Here is a 26,967-nt window from a genome sequence, read left to right as displayed (position 1 = left end):
CAGAGCAGACATTTTCTTAAACTGCATCTTCATATATTCAATTGCCTACTCAACATCTCCACTTGGTGTAATACACATCTCAAAATAGCAAGTCTAAAACTGTACTTCTGACATTTCCCACCTAACCTGTCCTTCTTGTGGCCTTTTCCCTCTCATTTGGTGGAAACTCCATTGTTCCAGGTGTTTGGCCAAAATTTTGCAGTCGTTTCTCTCTTCTCCATCTATCACACCACATACACATCAGATCTTGTTGGTTCTACCTTGAATATACATTCAGAATCCAGCCGCCTCTTACACCTTCATTGCTACCACCCTGGGACAAGCTACTGTTTTCCCTTGCCTGGATTATTGCAAAAACCTCTCAACTGGCCTCTCTACTTCTACTCTTGCCCCTCTACAATCAATCCGCAATACAGCAGTCATAGTGATCCTGTAAAATGTATGTTAGATTGCTACCTGTTCAAAACTCTCCAGTGGCTTTGAGTCAAAGTAAAAATAACAGCCTTCAAGGCCTTATAGAATCTAACCTGCCATCCCCAGCTGCCACTCACGTAGTCTTTAAGCTCTCATTCTCCAGCTCACTCACTACTACAGCCACATTTTCCTCTCTCCTGTTTCTTCTTCTCAAGTAGTGAACACAAGGACTGCATTTAATTTAAATAAGAGTGAGGTAACAGTTTATTCATTAGTTTAGAAAAAAAAGCCAACTATTTTCTACCATGTTGGAGGATATTGGCTTAATTCAGGTTATTATTCCCACTGATGTTTCACATAATATGAGACATATAACATACAAAATGTATTGCACATAACGTTTTCATTCCAGTAGAGAGAAAAAAATTATAGGTTCAAAAATCAAGTTTGATATCAAAAGAATTAACATAAAAACACAAAGTTTAAGAGTATTTTAGTTTAATTATGTACTCACTGTTCTTTGTCAGAAACATTAAGCCCTTTAGAGCCTAAAGCAGAAACTTAAAATCCTGTGTCCAGCAGCCACGCCCCCTGGCCCTGTCTACTGTTAGTTATTCTGTGGCACTATCGGGACCCTAGAGGCAACTACTCTCTGTAGGGCTGATATGTAAGGCCTTGAACTTGGCTCACAGTATCTAGCCTGCTACAGCCCAGAAGAAGATGACTTCTTATATTTGTATATAAATGCATCTGTTTTCCCAAGGCTAACTTTGTAGCATTCCACCGGCACCAAGGAGCCAAATGGTGGCATTTTATGTAAGTATTCCTGGTGACTGGCTTCAGATGAAGATGACACTGTCTCTGATATGCCAGTTTTTCCTTCGAGAATCAAGCATTTTTCAACTCCAGGTTCATCGGAGTGGCTGCCTTTGGAATTCAAAGGGAAGTTGCTCCCTTCACAGTCTTTGAGGCGCCTACGGTGATCTTCACTAAGCAATAATACAATGGTCCCGCCAACATGAAGCACTCTGTGACAAAAAATGATACTGGTATGAGCATTTCCTCCTTTTCAGATAATAAACAATACCACTTTATTTAAAACTAGGGGCCTGGTGCACGAAATTAGTGCACTTGGGGGGCATCCCTCAGCCCAGCCTGCCCCCTCTCACATGCTGGGAACCCTCAGAGGATGTCCTACGGGAGGCGACCGGGCTGATCAGGGGAAGGCGCCAGCTCCATCACCCTGCTGCTGCAGCCACTGCCAGCCACTGCAACCCCCAAGGTGTTTTCATCAACACAGAGTCCAGTCCCTTCACCATGAAAAAATGACAACTTTCTTTAGACATTTTCAAGATGTCTCTTTCATAGGATATGAGAGGGACACTGCGATTGGCTGCCTCCTGCCAGGGAGGAGCCTGCAACCTAAGTACATGCCCTTGATCAGAATCAAACCCGGACCCTGCGGTCAGCAGGCTGAGGCATTATCCACTGAGCCAAACCTGCTAGGGCAGGATATGACATTTCTTAGCCCTCCAGCAGCAGACCTTCGTTTTTTCCTCCAGGAGTGTGGTGGAAAAAACCTAGGTCACCTTTTTGGATTCTTATTACCCAAGTTACCAAGAACATTACCAGTGGCTTACAGGAAGCTTAGCCAACTCTGCAGCTCATGTGCAGAGGCAGGACTGCTGGCAGGCCGAGGCTGGCAAACCCCCTTCTCCCCCCACCTGCTCAAACCTCTGCTGCTGCTTGGGAAGGGCCCCTGCAGCTCTGCTCAAGCCTCCACTGTGGCTTGCGCAGGGTCCCCCAGCTCAGATTAAGCCTCTGCCTCAGCTTGGGCAGGGTCCCCTAGCTCCACTCAGGCCCTGCTCAAGCCTCTGCTGCCCTACCCCCGGCCGATCTGCTCCAAGGCTGGTAGGCTAGGAGTGGCTGGGGGCGTTCTGGGACCCTGGCAACTCAGAGCCTACGTGTGGGTCTACAAGCTCGGAGCAGCCTATGTCCCAAGGATGTTCCCAGGACCCAGACCGCTGGATGCCTGCATATGCAAATCAACCCACCATCTTTGGGGTTAATTTGCATACTCCTGATTGGCTGGTGGGCGTAGCGGAGGTACGGTTAATTTGCATCTTTCTCTTTTATTAGTGTAGATATTTGGTGTTTTTAATTTAAAATTTAATTTTATCTATTTAAATACAGAGATTTTGATAATTAGGCAGTATCTTCCAAAATGCATATTCATTATAGTAATTATGGAATCGCTAGTACAAATCTGCTTTATCTATTTTTACTTTACTTAAAAGGCAAGCCTCAAAGTAATTTATGATAATATTCTAATAAATGACTGTACAAAAGGAAAGGCAAGTGAAAAAATCCTAACGAATCAGCATATATGAAAGGCAATCGGCTGATGGCAGAAGAAAACCACCAGGAAAGAAAGAAGACATGAACAAAGGATTGGCAAAAGGGAAGACCTTGAAATATCAGCTTGTTGAGGAGAATTCACTTACTCAATCCTCTGGCCAAAGTCTGTATAGTACTTATGTGGAAAAAGCCATGAATGACATACAGTCCTCTGAGTTGCTAAAGAGATTACTGAACAGTAGGGGAGAGGCCAGCAAAGAGTGGGTCCCAAAACTACACTGCGAGTTAAAGGATAAGCAGGTGAGCCAGGCCAAGTGACAACTAGGGGATGGAGTGAGGGAGGGTGTTAGAGGCAGAGAAAGCACAGAGACCGGGAGGAGTAAAGAGGAGGAGACACTGACAGTAGTTTGGCATGAGGGTGAATAAAGGGTGACGGGAGGAGGAGGGAGGAAAAGAATTCTGTTTGGATATCAGTGTGGATTCTAATTGGCAGCTGGATATACAGCCTGGAGGTAATGAGAAAGACCAGGCTCGAGGAGGAGATTTTAGAGTTCTCCATAGTAAATGGTAGATAAAGCCATAATGGTGGGTAAGATCATCTGAAGTGGCAATGCACAGTAAGAAGAGAAAAGGGGGCAAGGAACAGAGGCTTAATAAGGAAGGATAGAGGGGGAGAGTCCATGAAACACAACCCTATGGGAAATCTAGACTAAAGTAATGTCATGGAAGCCAAAGTAGTTCAAGAAGGGAATGGTCTCAACAGTGTCAGATGCTACAGGACTAACAAGTGACTACGGTTATAAGAAGTCACCAGTGAACCTGGAGAGAACAATCTGACTTGAGGGCAGCAGCAGATGCTGGTCTGCTGGAACCAGGAGGGGACTGGAAGGTGAAGAGCAGAGATGTCAAGTACAGACTAGTCAAGCAGTTTGGCTGTGTAGGTAAGGAACCAGCGTGGCAGCTAGAGAACCGAGAGTTAAGGAGGATCTCCGCACACCCAGCAGAGATGTCAGGACAATCAGCAAATCCAGATAAGTCTGTCTCTAAACGACACCACATCTACATCACTCCCATCCTCAAATCCAGCTGCACTACTGCAACAATCTCCTTTCCACTCTTGTTGCTCCTCCCACTCTCCCTTCCCAGTTTCCACATAGAAAACAAAAGTAAATCCCTGCTAACTCTCTCTTCCACTATACTGCAAATAAATTCTAAACTCCTACAGAATCTGACCCTCACCTACCTCTGCCACTCCATTGCCTGCTTGCTTCCCTTTGCTCACTATGGTCTGAGCAACTGAACTTCCTTTAAGCGTTTTCTCATCCTAGAACATTTGACCTTGTTGGTCAGTCTGCACTTAACACTCGTTCCCTTGTGTGCTTTCTCATTATTGAGGTCCCAGAGTTCAACTACCATGTCCTTGGAGAGCCTTTTCTCACTATCTACCTAAAGTAGCCACTGCTTTTCTCTTAGTTATAAACTTCTGATTTAAAACCTTAGAAAATTAAGCTACAAAAACTCTAGGAAATTACTAAAATGCAATTGAATCTTAACTAAAGAGCTATATTTTGGTGAAATGCCCAATAGCTCAAAATTATTGAAATAAATTCAACACCTTACCTTTCCATTTCTTGTAGAATGCTTTTGATGTCTTTCCCTAACTTAAACTTTTTCCCAAATGGGATGTCAGAAATAATAATATCGATACTTTCTGAAGGCAATGGCAATTCTGAAATACAGAAATCAGAGAATCCTATTAAGTAAGTTCAAGTATTTACAACCTGAAGATGAGAAAATTAAAATATGCAGGATTATTTTTGCATATTAAATAAGATTTAGGTTAGCTGATATTATTTCTAAGAAATTACAAGTTACTAAAAGGATCTCAGAATCACTGAAGGTGTAAATGGTATAGCAATTATGTTCTGTTCTTTGGTTTTTCAGGTATGATAAAATATAAGTTAAGCAGAATTTTAAATTAACCAGAAAATTCAATTCTCTAAACATAGTACACGACTAGAAAATTGCCAGACAGATCCAAGAAGAAATCCATTAAATTGTCTAGAAAAACCTTTTACAAAATTATATTCTATAACTTCCATTTCCCTTTCATAGTTATATATAAAGTTTTGCATGTGGCCCTAACTGGTTTGGCTCAGTGGATGGAGCGTCGGCCTGCAGACTGAAGGGTCCCAGGTTCGATTCCAGTCAAGGGCATGTACCTTGGTTGTGGGCACATCCCCAGTAGGGGGTGTGCAGGAGGCAGCTGATCGATGTTTCTTTTTCATCGATGTTTCTAACTCTCTCTCTCCCTTCCTCTCTGTAAAAAATCAATAAAATATGTATTTAAAAAATTTTTTTTTGCATATGTAGATCTTTTTATTTTTAAGGGAGATGAGCCATAGCTTTCATTGAATTTTATTTTATTTTGGAGAATGAGATTCTTTAATTCAGTTGCTTCATCAGAAGAATTTAGATGATAATCTATATATAAAAGGCTAAGTGACCGACCCTGTCTGTCCGACTGACCGGCCAATACATATGACACACACTGGCAATTTAAAAATAAATGTTGACTCACGCATATTAAAATATTTTGTATTTTAATTTTATAATACTATATTATATATACTATTTTGACATGTAATTTTTAAAAATATATATATTTTATTGATTTTCTACAGAGAGGAAGGAGAGAGATAGAGAGTTAGAAACATCGATGAATCAGCTGCCTCCTGCACATTCCTGCAACCAAGGTACATGCCCTTCCTTGACTGGAATCGAACCTGGGACCCTTGAGTCTGCAGGCTGATGCTCTATCTACTGAGTCAAACTGGTTAGGGGTTGACATGTAATTTTTTGCAGTAACATAATTACTGCATGAGTCTTTCTTCTAATTAATTTCCTTTCACTGCACAAATCCGTGCACTGGGTCACTAGTATAAGATTAATAGATAGGGCACAAAACACTTTTTTCAAAAGTAATACATTATATTTATATTACAGATGAAAATTTCTCCATGTGTTATGAACATTTAAAGCTATGTGATGCTAAATGTTTGAATTTAACATAAAAAAGGACAAAATAATTTTAAATGTTTTAATAAGAAATCCTAGGCATATAGGTTTAAGGCATACTGTTTTATTATGGTTTATTTAAAAGATCCCTTAGTATGGCCACAGAGAATTTGCCTGACTGATAAAGGGCTTAGTAAATATGGACCTAATAAAATATGCTAGGTTTAGCATCTATGAAGAATATATTTTACCAAGTTATTTCACCAGGAATAGTCAAACACTGTGTATTATCAGTACGTTGATTATAGCATATTTATTTTATTTTTAGCTTTCACTGAATTTTTAAAGGGGATCCAAAATGTTAAGAACATCTACTTAAGCCCTAGGCCTAAACAATCAATAATCAACAAGTTGAAGATTATCACTAAATAAAATTAAGGTGTTTAATTATGAAATCTAAATTTCTTCCTCATCTTTACATTTTTGTCTCAGAAATGAGATTATCATATGGCAATACACCCAATCTTAACTTCCATATTTTCTGAGGATACTTTTCACTTTCTACTTATTTTATTCCCACCCATTTTTATGTACATGAGAAAACTTGGAATTGAGAATGAGCAGACTTTCCACCAAAGACTGAAGACTGCATTTCCCTGGCTGGAGCTGAGTCACTGGAGACCTCTCACTGGAGCAGAGCAGAGCAGAGCAGATGAGAGCAGCGCGGCCTGGCCCGGGGCAGCCTCACAGCCATGCTGTTTCCACAGCGGCTGTAGCACTATCCAGCTGCTCCACAGCAGTGCTGCTTTAAACTACTTCTTCACCACACCCCAAGTTGTGGGTTCCTGTTGGCATCTGAATTGGCACAAATGGCCTTCAGCTGACATTTCATAACCCCCAACTCGGGGCTCTGAAGTGACAACCAATTTCCTGACACTGTCCTGAAACCAACTCCTCTGATGCCTCAACAACCCCTGTGCTCCAGTTGTCTTCCTGGCACCTAAGGATCTCAGGAACTGTGCGTTGCGACTAATTGAACTGAACTTGAGACTAATTGAATCTTTTTAACATCTTAAATAATTATCATCATCATCCCTAAAATTCAGAGAGGTTAAATGTTGCTTTCAAGGTGAGACAGCCTTTGAATGGGAAAGCCTGGGGTGAAGGCCAAATTATCTAATGCTGGCCTGTTCTAGCTGGTAATGTGACTCAAGGCCAACATGGCGGTAGGAGTTTCTTGCTGGGATGGAGTTTCCCAATGCTCCAGCGTGATTCCTGCACAGATGTTCAGGTCAACAGAAGCATCCCAGCCCCATAAGTTGGGGAATCCATCACTCCCTGTCATAACTATACCCTGCGTGACACAATTAACTCACACACTCAGTATTCCCGTAAGGGTAGAGAGCCGTTAATTCTGCCCTCAAGAGTCTCACATTCTAGAGTCTCATCCTCTCATTGGACTCTACCCAAAACTGAAGGCTTCTAAACAACTGTCATTCCAATAGCTCTCTCCTGTCTTTGCATCTACAAATAGTGAGGGCTTGCATGAGGCTGAAAAAGGGGTTTATCCAGAGGAATAAAGATGTTTACATATGCTCATTTTCCCAAGTGTTTAATAAGCATTTTTAATATCTTACCTATAACAGAGACTTTAAGTAACTCAATTTTACCCGTGAGGCCTGCAGCTTTCAGGTTGTCACATGCACCTCGTAACTGTGAGTCGCTGACATCAGCGCCCACATAGTACACATCCTATGGGGAAAGAAATTCTGATTTTAAGCATAAATAAAACTATCAGATATTTCCTGTACTTAAGAAAACTTACTGCCATTTTCTCAAATAATGAAAGTGAAGTCAATAGATTTGTTCATTCAGGTGGAAACAAATTTATAGTATTTCTTTAAAATGATACTCAATAGCAAAAATTTAAAAATCTATTAACAATATTTTACAGTTACAAATGCCTAAAGAATTTAGGAATTAGTATAATGTCATGACTAATTATTAAGATTACTCATATCCTGCTAAATTTATCATACTATTTAAAAAAAATAACATAGCAATTTAATTAAACCTTCATAAGCCATTTGACAATAGTAAATAGTGACTCTTATAATTAAAATAATAATCCCCAAAAGATAATTACTTATAAATAACTGGTAACTAAACATACATATACCAATTAAAGTGAATATATTTCTTAGTTTACCAAAGTTTAGAATTTACCGGCCATTCTTTAGCTGCTTCCAAAAGTATTGTTCCGAGTCCACACATTGGATCTAAAACAAATGCACCAGCCTATAGACAGAAATATTGATTTGGTATTATTAAATCTAATAGGCATCATAAAAGAAACCTAACATTTGAGGAATCAATATTTTAAGAGTAAAGATTCCTTTTTACACTTTAGGAATTTCAGGTAGTTCAAGCCCTAAGGCAAGTATATGCTTGGCATGTTTAAAGATTAGAAAGGAGACCAGTATGGCCAAAGCACACTGAATGAGAGGGAAAAAGTGGTGATCATATCAAAGAGGATGGCAGGTGATTCCATAAAGATGGGCTGGTTTCTGCTGCCTGAAATAACAATGTGCAAACCTTAGAGGTTTAAACACCATAAAACCTCATGTTACATGCCCACAGTAAGGCACCGGGGGCTTCTTTCTCTGGAAGCCAAATTGGCTCCTTTCTCTGGAAGCCAAATTGACAAAGTGGTCACCATTTGGAGCACTGCTATCACTGTGGCAGAAGGAAAAACAGTATGACAAATTATGGGTTAGGCCTTAAAGGTGCCACCTACAAGTGACACACATGTCCACCAACATTTAACTGACTAAAGCATGTCAGTCACATGACACACCCAACTTTTAAGGGCCCAGGAAAGTGCTATCCTATCTGCACCTGGGAAGAGAACAGGAAATCTGGTGAAAAAAACGAATCACTCCCACCCTGGGTGGTCACAGCTCAGATCTGGTAGACACTGTAAGGATCCTGATTCTATTCTGAAGGATGGGGAACGACTGGAGAGTTCTGAGCAGAGAAGTAACATAACATTACATTTCAGAGGGATCATTCTAGATGATCTGTTGAGAGTAGAACAGAAGGGTAAGAGTGTTAACAGGGAGGCTGGTTAGGGGTTCCAGGAGATGACAGCAGCCTAAATTTAGAGTGGTTGCCCTGGCCGGTGTTGCACAGTGGTTAGAGCAGTGGCCTGTGCACCAAAGGGTTGTGGGTCTGATTCCCAGTCAAGGGCATGTACCTGGGTTGCAGGTTCAATCCCCAACCTCAGTTGGGGTGTGTTCAGGAGGCAACCAATCGATGTGTCTCTTTCACATAGATGTTTCTCTCTCTCTCTCTTCCCTCCCCGCTTCCTTCCTCCCTTCCACTCTCTAAAAATCAATGGAAAAATATCCATGGGTGAGGATTAAAAACAACAACAAAAAAGAGTGGTATTGGTGGAAGTGGGGAGAGTGGTTGGTTGGATTCTGGATATATTTTAAAGGTGGAGCCAACAGGTTAGATCAGATGTGGAATGTTAAAGTATGACAACAGTCTGAAATGAGTAAAGCTTTGACCTGCGCAACTGGAAGAGCAGAGGTGCCTGTTACTGAGGAGGGAAGAACTGGGGAGGAGAAGCTTCAAAGGAGACAAGAGCACAGTTCTGGGCATGTTAGTTTTGAGATACTCCTAGACCAACTACAGACCAAATGAGTCACTGGACACACGAGTCTGGAGTTCAGGGGAGAGGTTCAGGCTACAGACATACATTTGGGAGCATCAGTGTTAGTTTACCGATGGTACTTAAAGCACCAGAACTGGATGAGTCATCCAAGAGAAGAGAAGTTAAAAAAGAAAGTCTATGGGTTGGATCCTGGCAATCTCTTAAGTATACTAGTAGAAGACGTTTGGTAGATGAAGATGCAGCGATGCATGCTGAGAGCTGCACATGCTCATGTAGGAGGAGAAACCAGAGTGATCTTCCTGAAACAAACTGGAAAGAACCACTTCAAGGAGGAGGGAGCTGAAGGCGTCAGAGTGCCGGTAGGGTAAGCGTGAGATGAGCGGTCTCAGGGGAGTGCTGTTGAAAGCCTGATGGAAGTGGGCACAAGAGAGAATGGGAAGAAAAGAGGGAGAGACAGCAAGTATGGACAACTAGTTTTATGAGTTTTTCCGTAAAAGGAAACAGAACAAGGGTGGTAGCTGAAGGAGCATGTGGCTTCAGAAGAAGAATTTTTTCAAGTTGCAAGATATTATATAGCAAGTGTTCCCACTGATGTAGAATGACCCAGTAGAGAGAAAGTCCTAATACAGGTAAGAGGGACAAAAATCCAGTCCACAAGTAATGGAGTGAAACAAGGGCAACGTATGTGGGCACAGATACTGGTTCGTTGGTAGATTTGGTGAGGAGAACATGTTGAAGTTCACTTCTAATTCTAGTATTTAAGTCATATAAAAATCAGGAGAGTTAAAAGCGTGAGCAAGGAAATGATCGTAATGGTAGAACATAAAATCCAAGCTGTGAGGGGAAAAGAGGGCAGGTGGTAAGTAATGGGCAGGGGTGGGTCAAATGACTGGAGGTCCAAGAGGTTAAAGAATTATGTTAGGGTACTGGAGGATGTGAACAGGAAAGAAAGGTGGTTAAGAGGACTCATGAAATTGAGATTTGGGGGAGGCATTCCCTTCTGGGTATAAGAAGGTCTAGGATGCGACTAAGGCAGGTCATTAGAGGTAGGAAGCCAGGACCGTGAGGGGCCAGGTTCCAAAGTGGATATCGGGATCATAGAGAATTACTAGTATAACAGGAATAAGGCCTCCTACTCTTGCAGAAATGACAGGAAGAGATTCACGTGTAACTGCAATAACCTGATGGCATGCGCCTCAGAGGCACTGAGAGGTTTTAGGCAAAAGGAACGAGCAAGCAGGACACCTACCCCACCTCCAGGCCCAGTGGTCCCTCGATATGTCTACAGAGGAAGCAGAATGCTCAGTGGATGGTCAGGTTTCAATTAAAGCCAGAGGGTACCTGACGGAAAGAAACAAAATGTCCTGAGAGAGAAAGAAAGAGAGAAAAAATTTCAGAAGCAGAAAAGAGAGTAGTTTAAGATTAAAGTCACTAACGCAAAGCAGTTGAGGTAATAATAATTAAATAATGAGAAAAAGTGCCTGAGCTAGAGAAATAATAATACATTTTTAATAATCATTAGCTATTCCAAGTAAGTATAACTATAATTATTACTATAATGGTAGCTAATATTTATACACTTTCTCATGTTAGGCACTGTTGAAATCACTTGGTAAATGCTAATTCATTTGATTCTCACGTGACTTTATGAAATTTTTCTTTTCATCTTTCAAATGAGAAGCTGAGGAACAAAGGTGTTAAGTATCTTGCCCAAGGTTTCCCTGACAGTATGTGGTGGAACCGGAATTAGAACCCAGGCAGTCAGACTCACCGAGTTATGGGCTGAATAGAAAAGGCATTTATAGAAGTATATCCTGGTACTATTCCTGAACTTTATAGGACTAAAGAGGACAGTCTTATGAACTTCTGAGCAGAAAGAACAAGGTAGCCAAAGAAAAAAAAACCATATTGGCACAGACAACTCAGCTGTAACATGGGAAGTTAAAAGACAATGGACAGCACCTATCGATATCCGAGAGAAAAGGACTCCAACTCAAGCCAAGATGGGCATAGCCACCAGGATGAAAGGGAGAGATCTGAGATATATAGACATTCAGATAGTAAATTATTAAAATACCACATGTGAGGAAAATACCTAAGCCAAGACCTTAACCAAGCGATAAACAAACCCGAGCAGAGACCTCAAATGGGGAAAGACAATGTGAAGACCCATGGTGAGGAGTGATACACCCAGCAATATATCTGTGTATTTGCACAGAAATATGTGTTTGCTACATACAATTCTATCTTAATAATGAAGGACAGGCTGTGTAATATAAGAGCTAAATAAGAACTTTTGAAACAGAAGGGATATACTTTAAGGGAAATCTGATATATGATAAATAATTCAGTTCAATCTAGTAGTTGAGGGTTGGGAGTGAAAGAAGATGAAATCTTTCAAAGGTCTCACTGCAGGGAGGAGTAAAGGTGGGCCAGGAGGAGAGAAAACAGTACTCTAGAGATCTCATCTTATAATAGGAACAAGGGGGAAGACTAGAATGTCTTGGTGGTAAAAACTGTCTTGACAGAGGAAGGAGTAGATATCTTGCTTTAAAATAATAGTAGAGTCCTATGTGTTTAGTTAAGAGAGCTGAGAAAGTGGACCATTCATGAACTAGACAAAAAAGTAAAATCTACAATCTCAGGGAGAACAATGAAATGATTACAAAGTAACTTAATCACACTAGCAAAAATAAAAAGAGTAAACTGTAACTAGTTATACAGAGTAAAACAGAAGAAATTCAATCAGGTGTGTCTGTCATTATACTGAGTTCTCTCATGGACAGCCAGAGACCATCAGAGTGGGATACAAACAGAGCTGTGTGTTTGTAAAAACTCACTGAAAGCAAAGCTGAAAATAAGGGAGGGTCAAAGACATATTAGGCAAATGCAAAGATAAAGAAAGGAGTGCAAATATTAATAACACATGATAAAATTTAGGTTTTTAACTCACTATTTGAGATAAAGAAAACTTATCCTATCTAATAAGAGTAATATGCACATTAACCATCACCCCACTACACCCACAAGCCACGCCCACCAGCCAATCAGGAGCGAATATGCAAATAAACCCAACCAAGATGGCTACGGCCACAGAGAGCAGGAGGGAGGCTTGGGTTTCCCCGGCAATGGAGGAAGCCAAGCTTTCCGCCTGCCCTTGCCGGCCCAGGCCTCCACTCAAGGCTACAAAGTTTCAATGATAGAAGATACATAAAACCAAACAGAAATGGCGGCAGCCACGGAGCTGGAAAGAGCAGGAGGCTAGGGTTGCCCGTGGCGATGGAGGAAGCCAAGCTTTCCACACACCCTGGCCGGCCCAGGCCTCCGCTTAAGGCTACAAAGTTTCAATTATAGAAGATAAATAAATCCCAAAAGAAATGGCTGCCGCCACGGAGCAAGCAGAAGGCTTGGCTTTGCTCCAGGCTACAAAGTTTCAATTGTAGAAGATAAATAGATAGCAGGGCCTCTGCTTGGGTCACAGGGGGCGTGGCCGGCCTGCAAACCACCACAGGCCCCTCGCCAAGGCCACCCCACGCCCCAAGGGAACCCCCACCCTGATCCGGGACACCCTTCAGGGCAAACCAGATGGCCGCCACCCATGCACCAGGCCTCTATCCTATCTAATAAAAGAGTAATATGCAGATTGACCATCACTCCAACACACAAGATGGCTGCCCACATGTGGACACAAGATGGCCACCACAAGATGGCCAGCAAGGGAGGGCTGTTGGGAGGGACCAGGCCTGCAAAGGAGGGCAGTTGGGGGCGATCAAGCCTGCAGGGGAGGGTAGTTAGGGGTGACCAAGCCGGCAGAGAAGGGCAGTTGGGAGGGACCCAGGCCTGCAGGGGAGGGCAGTTGGGGGGGACCCAGGCCTGCAGGGGAGAGCAGTTGGGGGGGACCAGGACTGCAGGGGAGGGCAGTTAGGGGTGACCAGGCCTGCAGGGAAGGGCAGTTAAGGGCAAACAGGCTGGCAGGGGAGCAGTTAGGCATCAATCAGGCTGGCAGGGGAGTGGTTAGGGGCAATCTGGAAGGCAGGTAGGCGAGCAGTTGGGAGCTAGCAGTCCTGGATTGTGAGAGGGATCCCAGAATGGAGAGGGTGCAGGCTCGGCTGAGGGATACCCCCCCGTGCACGAATTTCATGCACTGGGCCTCTAGTGTAACAATAAAAAGGTATAACTCATGATGAAGCAATAGCAGACTGTGTACACCAAACTACTGAATAAGGCAACCATTAATAAAAATGCAGAAACTTAACAAAATATCAATGAGATTTCAAATACCTTCCAAAAGTAAGCAGATAGTAAAATAGTAAGCAAAGATAGCGAGGACATTGACTACAAAATAAATTTTTTTTCTATGTCCATGGAACATTTATAAAAATTGATCAAGATTTGGTCACAGGAGAAAAACTTTTAAATTTTAAGAAGTAGAGGTTTTTCAGGCCATGTCATTGTAACACAAAATATTAGGAAGAATAAAATGTGGCTATCTTTTAACCCAGCTTTTTCATAGGCAAAATACTCTCAGAAGTTCAACAATATTTAAAAACATTTCACTGCAGAACTTCATAAACGTAACGGCAATGACAAACACAAACAAAACTAGCAAAAAAAAAAAAATGATAAAAGAAAAAAACAACAAAAAAAGCAAGCAATCAAGATGTCCATAAATAAAAGACTGTGTAAGTTTTAATTATGGAAAGAACCTCCCTAATGTATTAACAATAATGAAGACATTTTCCTTACCTTAATTTCAGCGACAGAGGCCATTGCCCATGCTATGGTAGACCTCAGTCCTGCTGTCCTGATGTAAGCTCTGCTGGCTAAAGAAACCCTACAAAGGAAAAAGAACCTGATGCTAGATCCAATACTACTGTAAGTTAAAGAAGAACCTGATATAAATAAAAATGATTAACCTGTTCATGTCTGTGAATTATCTCACCATGTTCATGCAACACACACTAAAGTATTATCTGAGTTGAGAGTATTTAACATTATTACAGAAATACCTTCTCTAGTTGGCACCTTGTTTAACTAGCTAGTGTGGTACTTTAGAAAGGTAAAGTTTTTAAATAACAGCAACTTAAACCCTATTGTGTTTATTTTGTAAAAATGTTATCACATATGAGGGGGATTTTTCTAAAATGTTTTAGTAGTTCCCTGTTTTCCCATATGGAAGTGACCTTTTGTGTGCTGATCAGGAATCATCAAGAAGCACGTGCTGTTTTGTGACAGGGATGTAGTATAGGCAGGACTGGATGGATACTAACACTTGAAATCGTTTTCTGTAAAAAGTCCCTTTTGTAAGTTTGTTTTTTGTTCATTAGCATCTCTCTCAAAAGATGAAATGAAGCATGACATTGCACTGTCTGCGTGAAGCAGACATCTTCCAAATGAGTTCCCTGGTCTCCGTTATCTGCCACTTCATACTTCATCCTCCACCTCATCAATGCTATCAGTGTTTCCAGATTTGATAAAAATTTTCAAAATATTATTTCTATGGTGTCTAATGCAATGAATAAATTCCTAAAAAATCTGAATGCACTTTTCTATTTCATTTATATAATTTGTTGGTAAGATACGACTATTGGATTTCGAAGATTAGTGCTTGGTTGTTTTGGGGGTAGGCTTGTTCCAAAACCACTAAGAGGCTCTTCTCTGAATATTGTACAAAGTCACAGTGTTCTCCAAACCCCATGTCTTTTGTCATTTTATTTCTGATCTTTGACTAAGTTACCCTGTTTTGTGTGCATTTATGGTAAGCCTCTTAAAATGTTACTATTAGATGAGGTATCTCTTTCAAATAAAACAGTGTAATTGTATATTTACTGTTACGATAAAGAAGTTCTGCAGGTAAACCCACGGGAGTTTGTTTTTTTAAAGGTTTTTCAGAAAATAATTCACATTGCGGACAGTATTATAGGCATAGATTTGGAATCTGGAATATAAACTTTGCAGGTGAAATGACTAGGAAATATTTTGATCAATGAATCTTGATACTACAGTCTAAGCTGGGCAACTGTCTTGCTACAAAACATATTAAAACCAGAATTGAGAGATTGTTTTTCACTCTTAAGATACCAAAATAGACTTGGTATAGAAAACTGTCTTTGTCCATATATAGGGAATCCAAAAAAATGTATATATGCTTTAATAGCTAATAGCTCAATTTTGAAATAAAATGTATTTTAATAAACACTGCCTTTATAATTATTCAAAGTGTGCATATACATTTTTGGGGAACACCCTATATATCGCTAAGTGCCTTAAGCATCAGGGATTTATGTAGAACCTCTGAAAGTTTTGACAATTATTGTATATATTTTTACCAAAAGAGGTTTTATTTTATGGGAGCCAACCCTATTAATAACATGTGACCAAAGTAAATGTTTTTATTTTTCGTAAACCTGGAAAAATTATCTGCTGTTACTTCAACAAAAGGGTCCAAAATTATTTAGGGGGAGAAATTACTCAAAAATAAATTCCTTGAAAATAAAAATACTTCTCCACTTTCATCGAATCTGGCTAATGTGTTCAATCATAAAAGTAAATGTAGTTTTGGTACTCCTCTCCACATATATGTGTTTCATCTTTATTCTCTTACATATTATCTATTACCAAGATGAAGACGCTCTTATCTACATTTATAGCCTAGACTTGTCATCTGAATCCCAGATCTTAATTTTTTAATGTGTGTTTGGACACTTTTTACCTAGAGTACTGCCAATTCAACATGTGTAAACTGAGCACACTCCTTTCCCTGTATGTCATATCTTGATACATTTCTTCATTTTCTCGGGCCAAATAACCTTCTGTATACTGCGTATCTTAATCTAAATCTCCAGCCTAGACTTGTCACCAGAACTCCTGAGCTATAACTTAAATATCTACTCATAGACATCTTTCACTGAATACACTACTTTCCCTACATTTTCTATCTCAGTGACTGATTCCAGTATCTACTAGTTGTCCAAATCAGGCATCTGGCAATTATTCTGGGCTCCTTCACTTTTTATGGAATTCATGCCCTCCTTTTTGTGACACAGTTCAGCTCTTCATCATTTATTGCCTGAACTATTGTAAGAGTTTAAACCTCCTTTTTCTTTTCATTTCCCCTTCATTAAAAAATGTAATTTCCTTAGTAATATCTCAAAAATCACAAATCTGATCACATCACCCTGCTGCTTCATATTCTTACTGCTTTTAGAATAAAATCCAAGTTGCTCAGCATGGCTTACAAGACACTTCAGGACTTGTTTCTAATTGCTCAGTCTCGTTTTCTACCACCCTCCTCATGTATTCTCTGTCCCATCTGTACTGAAACCACTGGCTGTCCCCACATAATGCAAGCTTTCCCTACCTCCATGCCTTTGCAAGTCTTTGCTTATAAGGTCCTTTCCTTCTCTTGTCCAGTTGGGGAACTCCTCCTTAGTGTTCTCCACTTAAGTGACTCATTAAATGATTCTCTTCTATGTTCGTTTGCTTACCATCCTCCATCAGAGTCAGGTCCTCTTTTCTAACTCTAGCCAAGCATTTTTCACCAACCTTTGTTCTTCCACTAAATTGAATTCCTTGAACTTAATAACCATCTTCCTCATCTCTGAATGTTGATAACTAGAACAGTGCTTAGCATATAATAAGTATTCATTAGACATTTCAACTAAAATTAACTGAATAAATTAATCTTACTCTAATGTCTCTCCCTTTCTTCCCTAGTTACTGATCTGTTTCAGAAATAAGTTGAAATTTATTCAACACTTACTGTAGCCTAGAAATAATACCAAGCATTTTCATGCAGGTTATCTCATTTAATCCCAACCACAAAGCAAATGAAGTAGGTACTATTATCTTTCTGCTTTTATAGCAGAGGAATATGATAATCTGCCCAAACTTGCAGTTAATCTGTTGAGAAGGTAGAATTGAAGTCCATAGTTCTTATTCACTATGCTGCACATGTACGGTGTGGCAGAGCTGAATACAGTTAATGTTCAAAGTGAATTTTAAGAATTGTGCTTTATTTTTTATTTTAATTAAAATTCCAAGATGCAAAGAGACTAAAAATTTTAGCTTAAACAAGGGCCTGTGAAAATCATTTAATAATAGAAATAATTAGATATAATTTTCAGTCTGAATCATGCAATCAGTGCATTATTGTGATAAATTCTTTTACAGCTCTACTGGTCAGATGAAATCATATCCACTAAGCTCCATGGAAACACTTCACTGGCTAAAGTGAAGGACTCACACGCTTTGCCTTTAGCCCCCTCTGTTGTATCAATGTTTCATCCTATAAATGAAAAGCATAAAGTTCTTAATTTTAAAAACTCTCCTAAGGGATAAATCTGAAGTTTAGAACATAAATACCTGAACACAGGAATTCCCATGACAGAGTAAATGTCATTTAGATGTATAAATATCTGAAAGAACAAATACATAAGTTAGAATGGAACAGAAAATGCATTACCAAATTATTGATAATTTGAAATTTTCTATTTTGAACCTATGTAACTATATTTTTAATAAAAAATCTCAAGGCCTTATTTGTCATATATGGAAAAATGTTTCACACTATTTTTCTCGAGCAGAGATGAAATAAATTTTAAGTACATTTCATAGAAAAATTTTGAGGTTAATTATGTATGCAAGTTATATGGAGATTCATGTTATGAAGAACTCGAGATCCACTTTCTTCCTAAAGATTCTCTGAATTATCATAACTGAATCAGACTTTTCAGCATTTGGAGTTAGAGAGTTCCTAAATCCATCCTAATTCTAACTTTAAATAAGAGTTGAGGCCACACAAGACTACCACAGGCTACATACTATTAGTGTGACAGCAAACTTTCTTCAGGTCAAATATATTGTACACAAGGGTGACCTTTTTTCTCTACTATCTGTAGGTGAGTTTCTTCCTCTCTTTCTTAGTCAAACCATAAAGTTCTTAAATGTCTCAAGTTATAATTAGTAGCCCAAATAAACTTTAAAAGTTAGAATCTTACTTCTGTAATCTGATGAAGTTTATGGAATATTCTAATTCAGCTGTTTGACCTCAAGAGCATTTATTTTTTTAAAAAATATATTTTATTGATTTTTTACAGAGAGGAAGGAAGAGGGATAGAGAGCTAGAAACATCGATCAGCTGCCTCCTGCACACCTCCTACTGGGGATGTGCCCGCAACCAAGTTACGTGCCCTTGACCAGAATCGAACCCGGGACCCCTCAGTCCGCAGGCTGACGCTCTATCCACTGAGCCAAACCGGTTTTGGCTGACCTCAAGAGCATTTAGACCACAATACTTTCACTTCCAGATTACTTTTATATATATGCAGTTTAATCAGGATTATTCCAATATTGATAAATTTTCATCAAGGAAAAAAAGATCTGAAATGAATTCCCTTTAGTCAATTTAATTCCTTGATCATCACAGCTAAAGTTTCCAATTTTTTATAATATTCAACTTTAGCAAAATTATTTATTGGGATTAATTCTATTTAAAATTTAGAGTAAAGATATGATATACTGTTATTTTTATACAGCAAATGTTATTAAGAATAGCTTCTCTCTCCATGAATTTTTTTCTATTAATTTCACAGAGTAAAATTTGTTAAGATTTGATTCTTCTGCCAATTTTGGTCACACGTTTTACTGTGTGATTTTTGTGTTGCCTATTTTGTTTTGTGTTGATTTTTATCAATAATAGCTAACATTAATTGCATTAAGTGGATGATAGGGATTCAATTAACTATATTTATTCATGAGCTAAACTATGGAAAACTGTAATTCTGAGACAGGGAGATAATCAAAAGGAAGACGAAGAGGAGGAAACCAGAGAGCAGAAAGGGGAGATGAAAGAAGGACAGACCCCTTATGTCAGAATATTCTTGGGGTGAAAGTATTTTACATGACAGGTATAAAAGATATACACCAGGCATTACTTTTTAAAAGTGAACAACATATTAAAAAATTAAAAAATAAAACAACACAAAGTGTTCTGTTTTGGCTAGCAATTACTTCATTTACAGCTGTATAACAATGAATTTACAAATGAATGGTGAAAAGACGATTCTCAAACAGTGAAGATTATTTTTTATAACTTGTATTTATTTCCTCATGTGTTTTATTTTGTTCCAATTAACAGTGTAACCTCATCAATTTTTAAAAATAGAGAAACAGAAAAGAAAAACAATCCCACAACCCGAACAAAGCCATAATTAACATAATTATCTGCACTGTTCTATACAAGAAAAAAATCAGACTGCTAGATCCATGCAGACATGCTTTTTGAAACTCTAAAGCAAAATTGAAAAGTACAATAGATTAGTTTTGACATTGTCTTTAAAGAATTAGGTTATAAGCATATAAAATAAAATAAGCATATAAAATAAAAATTCATTACCTCTAAGTTCGGATTCCTCAAATCTGCTTTCCATCCAAACTGTTTCATAAGAGCAATTCCAATTATTCTTCCTACTTCCTGGAAAAGCAGCAAGTTATAGAAAAGATAAAAACATTATAAATGAAAAACTTGAGTATCCTATATAATAAAAGCATAGTATGCCAATTGTCCCCTCCACTGGGAGTTCGTCCAGGAGTTCGACCAGGGGTCGAGGCCAGCCGAGGGAAGGGAGGGAGGCCCTGGCCGGAAGCCAGCAGCCACTAGGGACCCCGAATTTCGTGCACTGGGCCTCTAATAAGATATAAGATTTTCCTAACAGTCAGTAGGAAAGTCAAGGCAGACTACCCAATGGTAATTTAGAATTACAATATTAAATTATAATATTAAAATATTACACCTTCTTCCATCCCCCCACCCCCAACACATTCTATGGCATTAATATCTACTTATGTGCAATCTCTATTCTTGTGATTTTAGAGACATGAAATAACCAAATCATGACCTGATAAAACCATTCTGGGTTTTAGGAAATAGATGCAAACTGAAAGATTAATTTACCTACTGCAAGCCTATATGTTTAAAAATGGCCAGACCAGTAACATTAGACTCGGACTTTAGGGTTTGATTTTAAGGTTGGACAAAGAACCCAGACCTATGGGTATATGCCTTTTATATCACTGAACTTTGTAAGGGTCACCAATATGGGTTTTTTAAAGAAACTGTTTGTAGTGTTCACCCTCTCATAGAGTTGAGACCTTGTGTGTATTTATGTGTGGGTTCTAGTGATAACCACACCTATAGGGCCTGGTGCAGAGTAATCACTCAATAAACAGAACTGAACTGAACTGAAGAGAAACCCAAAAAGCTTAAGACCATGATATCAGGATTTCCAAATGCAAAAGATACCTGTGAGTTTAAGAAAACTTAGTAAGTAAAGGAGGTCAGTACATGGCATACTATTCCTATTAAGAATCTGAGATAAAGTTAAAATGGAAAATGCATTTTTAAAGAGATTTAATTGTTATATTAGGCCAAGTTATCTGCCTGAGCCGAGTTACCTATTCTGTGAAAGGTTCTGGTCTCATTTTAAATCGAAGGAGTAGTTAATTCATCTAGAAAATAGAAACCCATTGTGGAGGTAAGTGTACCTGTGCAGAAAGGGTCTTTGCAATGGCTCCACCACAGCGACAAGAAACTCTGAAGGTCAAGTCATTCTGGTTATGAATATCTCCTGCATTTGCTACATCATTCTGAAGTTCTTCTTGACCTTTCTCTCTTTCAGTGAGAAAATCTCCTCGCTCCAGTGTTTCCTCTTCTATTGGCTTTTCCAGCTGGCATTCCCCATTCTCTCGTGTCTCTTGCATTTGTTCTGCTTTTAATTTCTTAGCAATACTGCTGTCATTTTCTCCTATTTTTCTTTTTAGTGGGTTAGCATCTCCTTGAGAAAGTTTTTTCTTTTTTGCATCAAGTTCAAGAAGATTTTTCCAAATCGAAATGGCATTCAACCAACTTGCAGGATCATCATTTATAAATCTTTGCATTTCATAAAATATTTTTCCTAAATAAAATAAAATTTCAGTTTATCCTATATCGAAGCTTTAAAGACAGTATATTATATTCATCACCCCTAAATGCCATTATTTTTATTTTTATAAAATAAGTTTTTTTTAAACTACATGAAGAATGACTTCACTTTCGTATGGAATTTATATCATTTAATATAAGAATATTGTGTCAAATAGGTTCATTCTTATATTCTATACCAAACATCAAAACCATTTTAAAATTCCAATAGAATTACCTATATCATTCATACAGAAAGATCATCTGTCCTATATTAATATATATATGTATCTCTTTAATGTAAGCATACCCTAGAATGCATATCAATCTTTGAAATAATGCTAATCTTGCCTATAAAATTAAGTTGGAAAAAAAATAGAATTACAAAACACAGAGCTCAGAAACAGAGCAACTAAATTTTGAGACTATGTCAGACCATACAGTATTAGCACACATCGCAAAGGAGTTTCCATAAAGGAACACTTCAGGTACACAACCCATTCCTAACTTACTCAAAATAACGTAATCTTTTCTTGACGAACAAGGGTCATCAAGATGACTCAAGAGCCATTACTGCATTTCTCTAATAATGAGAATGTGTGTCATCAAGATGACTCAAGAGCCATTACTGTATTTCTCTAATAATGAGAATGTGTGGACTATTGGAATGAAATGATATTGATCGCACAATATAACATCTTAGTATTTGCTTTAAATTATTTTTTTCTGCCATGTTTTGATTTCTTGCCATTTGTATCTTCCTTGATACAATTTATTATAGACTATACGCTTACATGATCTCTTATGCATAATCAGCAATCAAAATGAAGTTTAAGGCAATGTGTAATCCAGCAGTGTCTGGCCCTTATTTGTTGCTCTTATCAAGATCCTTAAGCATATCTATAAAAACAGAAAATCTCTTAAGCCCCCTTTAATTCTAATGCTTTATAAATGGTTAACAGTTTATGCAAACATCTAAGATCCCGAAAACAGGATATTTTACTACACAGTATTTTTTCAATTATATCACTCATTAGTTAAAATTTACAAGGTGGTAGTTTTGAACAATTTATTAAGACAATGCATTTTGGATTCTTACATGTCCTAAATCTAAATAAATGCAACTGACCATACATAACTGTCGAGAAGGTGTCTGATCAGAATTCGCAAAGATGAAATGTGACTTAGGACACTAAAATCTTAGTTAAGATAGGCAGCAGATTGTAAAAAGAAGAGACACAATTAGGTGGTAATACAATGAGTTGATAATATTCAGAAAATATAGAAAAATAAATAACTAATGATCCCCAATATAGGAATGAATCTTAAAAATGTCAAATGGCTACTTATTATCAAGCAGAAAATTCTGGAGTACATACTAGTATATTGTGTGGGTATACACCATACCTTTACTTACAGAAGAAACATTAAATGGAAACTGCTTTTTAATCAGCAAAAATAATCTTTCTGCAGATTTTAATGTTTTCAGCATATTCAAGTCAGAACAGGTGGTGAAAAAAACTTTTCCTGAAATATATTCAACCTAGAGATATAAAAAAAATAGGTATTGATTTAGTCTTGTGTAGAGGAAGAACCATTTCTCTTCCCCCCCTCAATGCATTAAAACAGAACATCTAGATTAACAATAGAAATGACCATTTCTGAAGTATCTCGTATTTGTCAGACACTGGTTTAGGCATTCTGAATATATTTTTTTTCCTCAGCCTTACAACAATTCTCTAAGGTAGACTTTATTACCCCCATTTTACAGATTAGGAAACTGAGGCTGAGGTAGGTTAAAAATTTTGTATAAAGTCACATAGTCAGTGACCAATACCATAATCTTATTATGTTATGCTACCATTTGCAAACTGTGCATGTGTATATGCATGTACATACACTACTAGAAAAATAGAACACAAAATACTCAGTAATTATATTGCCACATCTCACAGAGTATTTGAAAGTGGGCAAAGAAAAGGTATAATGGCTAGGACAGGGGCATGTCTAGCCCAAGGTTAACATGTCAATGGGTATTTATTAAACACCTACTGTGTGGTATACCAGAAGCAAATATCCTAAAGATGGATAACAATACTCTGACATACAAATTAAAATGTAAAATTTGTAAGACAGTAATGTGAATTAAACCCAGAAGAAAATGAAAAAGTTTCAATATAATAAACTTAACAATAAGCTGTATGTATGGTATGTTAACACTGAATATGAAAGCCATCATTAGTAAAAGTCTTGAAGAAAAATCTTACAAGATCTGGGAAGAGGGATTCTAAGGAAAGAACGAAGGGCAAAATGCAGAGGTGGGATGACAACCTGGCTGAAGGAAACCGTAAGTTAGCATGGCAACATGTGCTGTGTTATGCTGATTGAGTGTCAGGTGGATGGATGGTGTAGCTCGGGCCAGCCTGATAAATGGTCATGAAATGGAGTACCACAGATGGTAATGGTCAAACATTATAGACTTTTGATGAAAACTGACAGCACCAAATTAGTTGGTAGGAAAAAAATTACTTTGGAAAAAGCAGAAAGGACTGAGTGTAGATGTGATGCTGGAGGGAGAAGCAGATTAGTGAGGTAGAAATAATGGGACACTTGGCTGTGGGAACTGAAAAATGGATGGAAGCAAGAAACATGCATCATGCCCTAACCGGTTTGGCTCAGTGGATAGAGCGTCAGTCAGCCTGCGGACTGAAAGGTCCCAGGTTCGATTCCGGTCAAGGGCATGTACCTTGGTTGTGGGCACATCCCCAGTAGGAGGTGTGCAGGAGGCAGCTGATCGATGTTTCTCTCTCATTGATGATTCTAACTCTCTATCCCTCTCCCTTCCTCTCTATAAAAAATCAATAAAATATATTAAAAAAAAAGAAATATGCATCAAACAGAAATAGGCTTTGGAGATAGGGTAAGATATGTGGTAAAAGTCAGGGAAGAAAAGAAAATGAAGAGCACTGACTATGGGGAGTCTCTTGAGGTATGGCAAATGGTGCTCAATACCCATGGAACCCTAAACCTTTTTGGGTCAACCCAACTCCCGTAATTCAGGATGGATGTGGATTGTCCTGAAGTTCTCCTTTTAGCAGTGGCTAGGGCCTGACTACATGGTTATAACTCATCTCCTAGAACTGAAGCACCAGGGAATTTGGGGTACCCATGTGTTTAGGCAGCTCCCATTCAGTGGGAAGCCGAACTCCAAGTACTTCTGTTTTTTTGATCTGACATGGTCTAATTAAGCTTTTGGGATGGTAATGTCTGGGTTTAACATTCTAGCTTGAAGAAGAATCTCTGCTGAGGAAGCCCTAGGTTGACACCAATTAAAACTCAAATACTTCTGGTTATAAGTTTAACAAGTTCTGGGAATCTAATGAACAGCATGGTTATTTGTTCAGATCCCATTTCCAGGCATATCTACCTTTAAGACAGAGTAACAAAATATGGAAATTCCCAAGTCTCTTGGCATTTAATTCTTCTCAACGCCAAAGGTTTTCCCCTATAATAAGGTGAATGTTGTGGCTGTGATTAAAATACATTTCCACCCCCAACCTCTTTTTGTCTGTAAAGATGGATGCCCAGCCAGTGTGGCTCAATGGTTGAGCATCAACCCATGAACCAGGAGATCACAGTTTAGGGCTCATGCCGGGGTTACAGTCTTGATCCCCACTAGGGGGGGCGCGTGGAGGAGGCAGCTGATGGATGTTTGGCTTTCATCATTTGATATTTCTATCTCTCTGTCCCTCTCCCTCTCTCTGAAAGCAATATAAACATATGTGTATATATATATAAAGATAGAGAACAAGCAGAGAGCGTCTTTTTTCTGACATACCCAGATTGGGTCAAGCCTTCTATTTTTCATACCAAGAACTCTAAGTTAATATTTTTAAAACAAATTAGTGCAGCATTATGTCATGGTCACATAGTGGTCAAGGACTGGAGCCAGGAGTCAGCCTGCCTGACAGCTTGGGTTCGAATCCCAGCTCTGCCATTTTCTGTTACATGCCTTGAACAATGTATTTGCATTTACCTATGCTTTATTTCCATTTTCTGTTAAATGTGAAGCCTACCTCCCAGGGTTGTTGTGAAAATTAAACAAGTGAATACAGAGTAAGTACCTAAGAACAGGTGCCTGACATACATTAAATGCTTAATGTCAGCAGTTGTTATTATATTGCTTTTTAGATTAGCTACATCAGACACTATTAAAGGCTGTGATCAAATCCACAAATGGCAGGTAGTCTAGTAAGACTGATGACATTTCCATGACCTCCTCTCACCCCACCCGCGCACGGCAGGAACTGCTTTTGTGGGCTTCCAACAATAGAGGAGCTGCTGGAATCGTCAATTTCAGCTTTCCTTTTCCAATATCACATCATTTGCACTCTCATATTACCCATCAGGATAGGAGGGGTTCCGTTACACCTTTTTCCTCTGCTTCCAAGAAACCAGCTCAGCCTATTCTAAATGAACCAAAACTGATGTTTAGAACCTTGTTCACTAAAACTAATAACTTATAAATACCGAAACTATTAACTTTCTCTGAAAATTGGGCTGGGGCCTCAAAGTATTGTATTTTTGTAGCTACTATTTACTGTGTGTTTAAGGTGCACTTTTTATCATTTAATCCTCCCAACAACATACAAAGTAAGTACCATCACCGGCAGGAAACTGAAAAGCATCAGGGAACTGAACCTGCAGATTATTTGCATTAAAAGGGTGGAGAAGGGATTCTAACTCTGACAGGTCTAATTCTAATTACAGACACTATCACACGTTTTCCGTTAAAGAATCCAGGAAATAACTTGTTTCAAGCCCTTTTTAAAAAAACTTCAGCTGTGAATGATGTGCGGTAACAGACGTGTAGGGAAACACGACAGGGGTCCTTTCCAGCCGCAATTACAGGACCGGCCAGTGCAACTCCAAGGATTGGGGCCGCGGCCGCCACGCGTGTGCAGCTGAGAGCGGGGGTCGCGTCGCTTTCCCGGGTCTAAGTCGGACCCGGCGGGACGGGGTGCAGCGGCGGGGCCTCCCTCTTCCCTCCGGGGCGCAGCGAGGCCCACTCACCTGCGTGGCCTGCAGCCGCACCCGCACCTCCCGCATCAGAAAGGGCTCCAAGCCGCGGCCCGCGGTGCAGAAGAAGCGGGCGCCCGCTGCGGGCCCCGATGGGGGATCTGCGGGCCCCGCCGCCGCCATGGCTGCTGGGACGGCCTCGCGGGCAGGGTCACGTGGCCTCGGGCGCGCGCGCGGCGCAGTCGGGGTCACGTGGTCCCAGGCGCGCACGGCGCGGGGGTTAGACTGGCGGGTGGAGCTCAAGGCCCGCGGGGCAGAGGGAGCCCCAGTGAGTCACCTTGGTTAACTGCTTGGAACCTCCTTGGTGAGGTCTCTGGAACGATTCAGAGTCCCACGTGGAAGGGATAGAATTGATCATCTAAGGGGCTTAATCACAAGGAACAACAACAGCCTGTGATTATTGGAATCGAGAGTAATCCATCCATCTCACTTTTCAGCTTGAGGAAGTTGATGCCAAGAA

The 26,967-nt window shown here is 39.4% G+C and overlaps 2 protein-coding genes across 7 annotated transcripts in view; one reads left to right on the top strand and one right to left on the bottom strand.

Moving 5' to 3' along the window:
- TMEM178A (transmembrane protein 178A) overlaps positions 1–14,390 on the top strand; it is a 74,319-nt gene extending 59,929 nt beyond the window's left edge. For all 5 annotated transcript variants that reach the window (XR_013961456.1, XR_013961457.1, XR_013961458.1 and 2 more), the window contains exon 6: positions 14,227–14,390. The gene's annotated coding sequence lies outside the window, so the exon portion shown is untranslated. The remainder of the gene's footprint in view (positions 1–14,226) is intronic.
- THUMPD2 (THUMP domain 2 tRNA and snRNA guanosine methyltransferase) lies at positions 647–26,685 on the bottom strand. 2 transcript variants are annotated; one of them, XM_080684715.1, is made up of 10 exons: positions 26,502–26,685; positions 22,836–22,971; positions 21,014–21,423; positions 19,866–19,943; positions 17,834–17,886; positions 14,216–14,303; positions 8,017–8,088; positions 7,428–7,542; positions 4,393–4,501; positions 647–1,442 (listed from the first exon to the last, which is right to left on the bottom strand). In XM_080684715.1, the coding sequence occupies exons 1-10, from the start codon at positions 26,628–26,630 to the stop codon at positions 1,118–1,120; spliced, it is 1,515 nt and encodes a 504-aa protein (XP_080540841.1). In that variant the 5' UTR covers positions 26,631–26,685; the 3' UTR covers positions 647–1,117. The 2 variants fall into 2 exon arrangements, with proteins under 2 accessions (XP_080540841.1, XP_080540842.1); XM_080684716.1 differs by having other exon boundaries at positions 22,846–22,971; positions 26,502–26,678.
- Between the last annotated feature and the right edge of the window lie 282 nt (positions 26,686–26,967).

This window comes from Plecotus auritus (assembly GCF_963455305.1).
Source record: "Plecotus auritus genome assembly, chromosome: 8".
In the NCBI taxonomy this organism is placed as follows: Eukaryota; Metazoa; Chordata; class Mammalia; order Chiroptera; family Vespertilionidae; genus Plecotus; species Plecotus auritus.
The sequence above is the reverse complement of the archived record's forward strand: the minus strand, read 5'-3'. Positions and strand labels throughout refer to the sequence as shown.

Bases quoted from the DNA above. Each gene is read 5' to 3' on its own strand.
- THUMPD2 (XM_080684715.1), bottom strand. From the start codon at position 26,630: ATGGCGGCGGCGGGGCCCGCAGATCCCCCATCGGGGCCCGCAGCGGGC. The intron at 22,972-26,501 runs GTGAGTGGGCCT...TTATATCTCTAG, and splicing joins TGCGGCTGCAGGCCACGCAG to GTTGAATATATTTCAGGAAA. The intron at 8,089-14,215 runs GTAAGGAAAATG...TTCTGTCTATAG, and splicing joins CCTCTGTCGCTGAAATTAAG to GCTGGTGCATTTGTTTTAGA.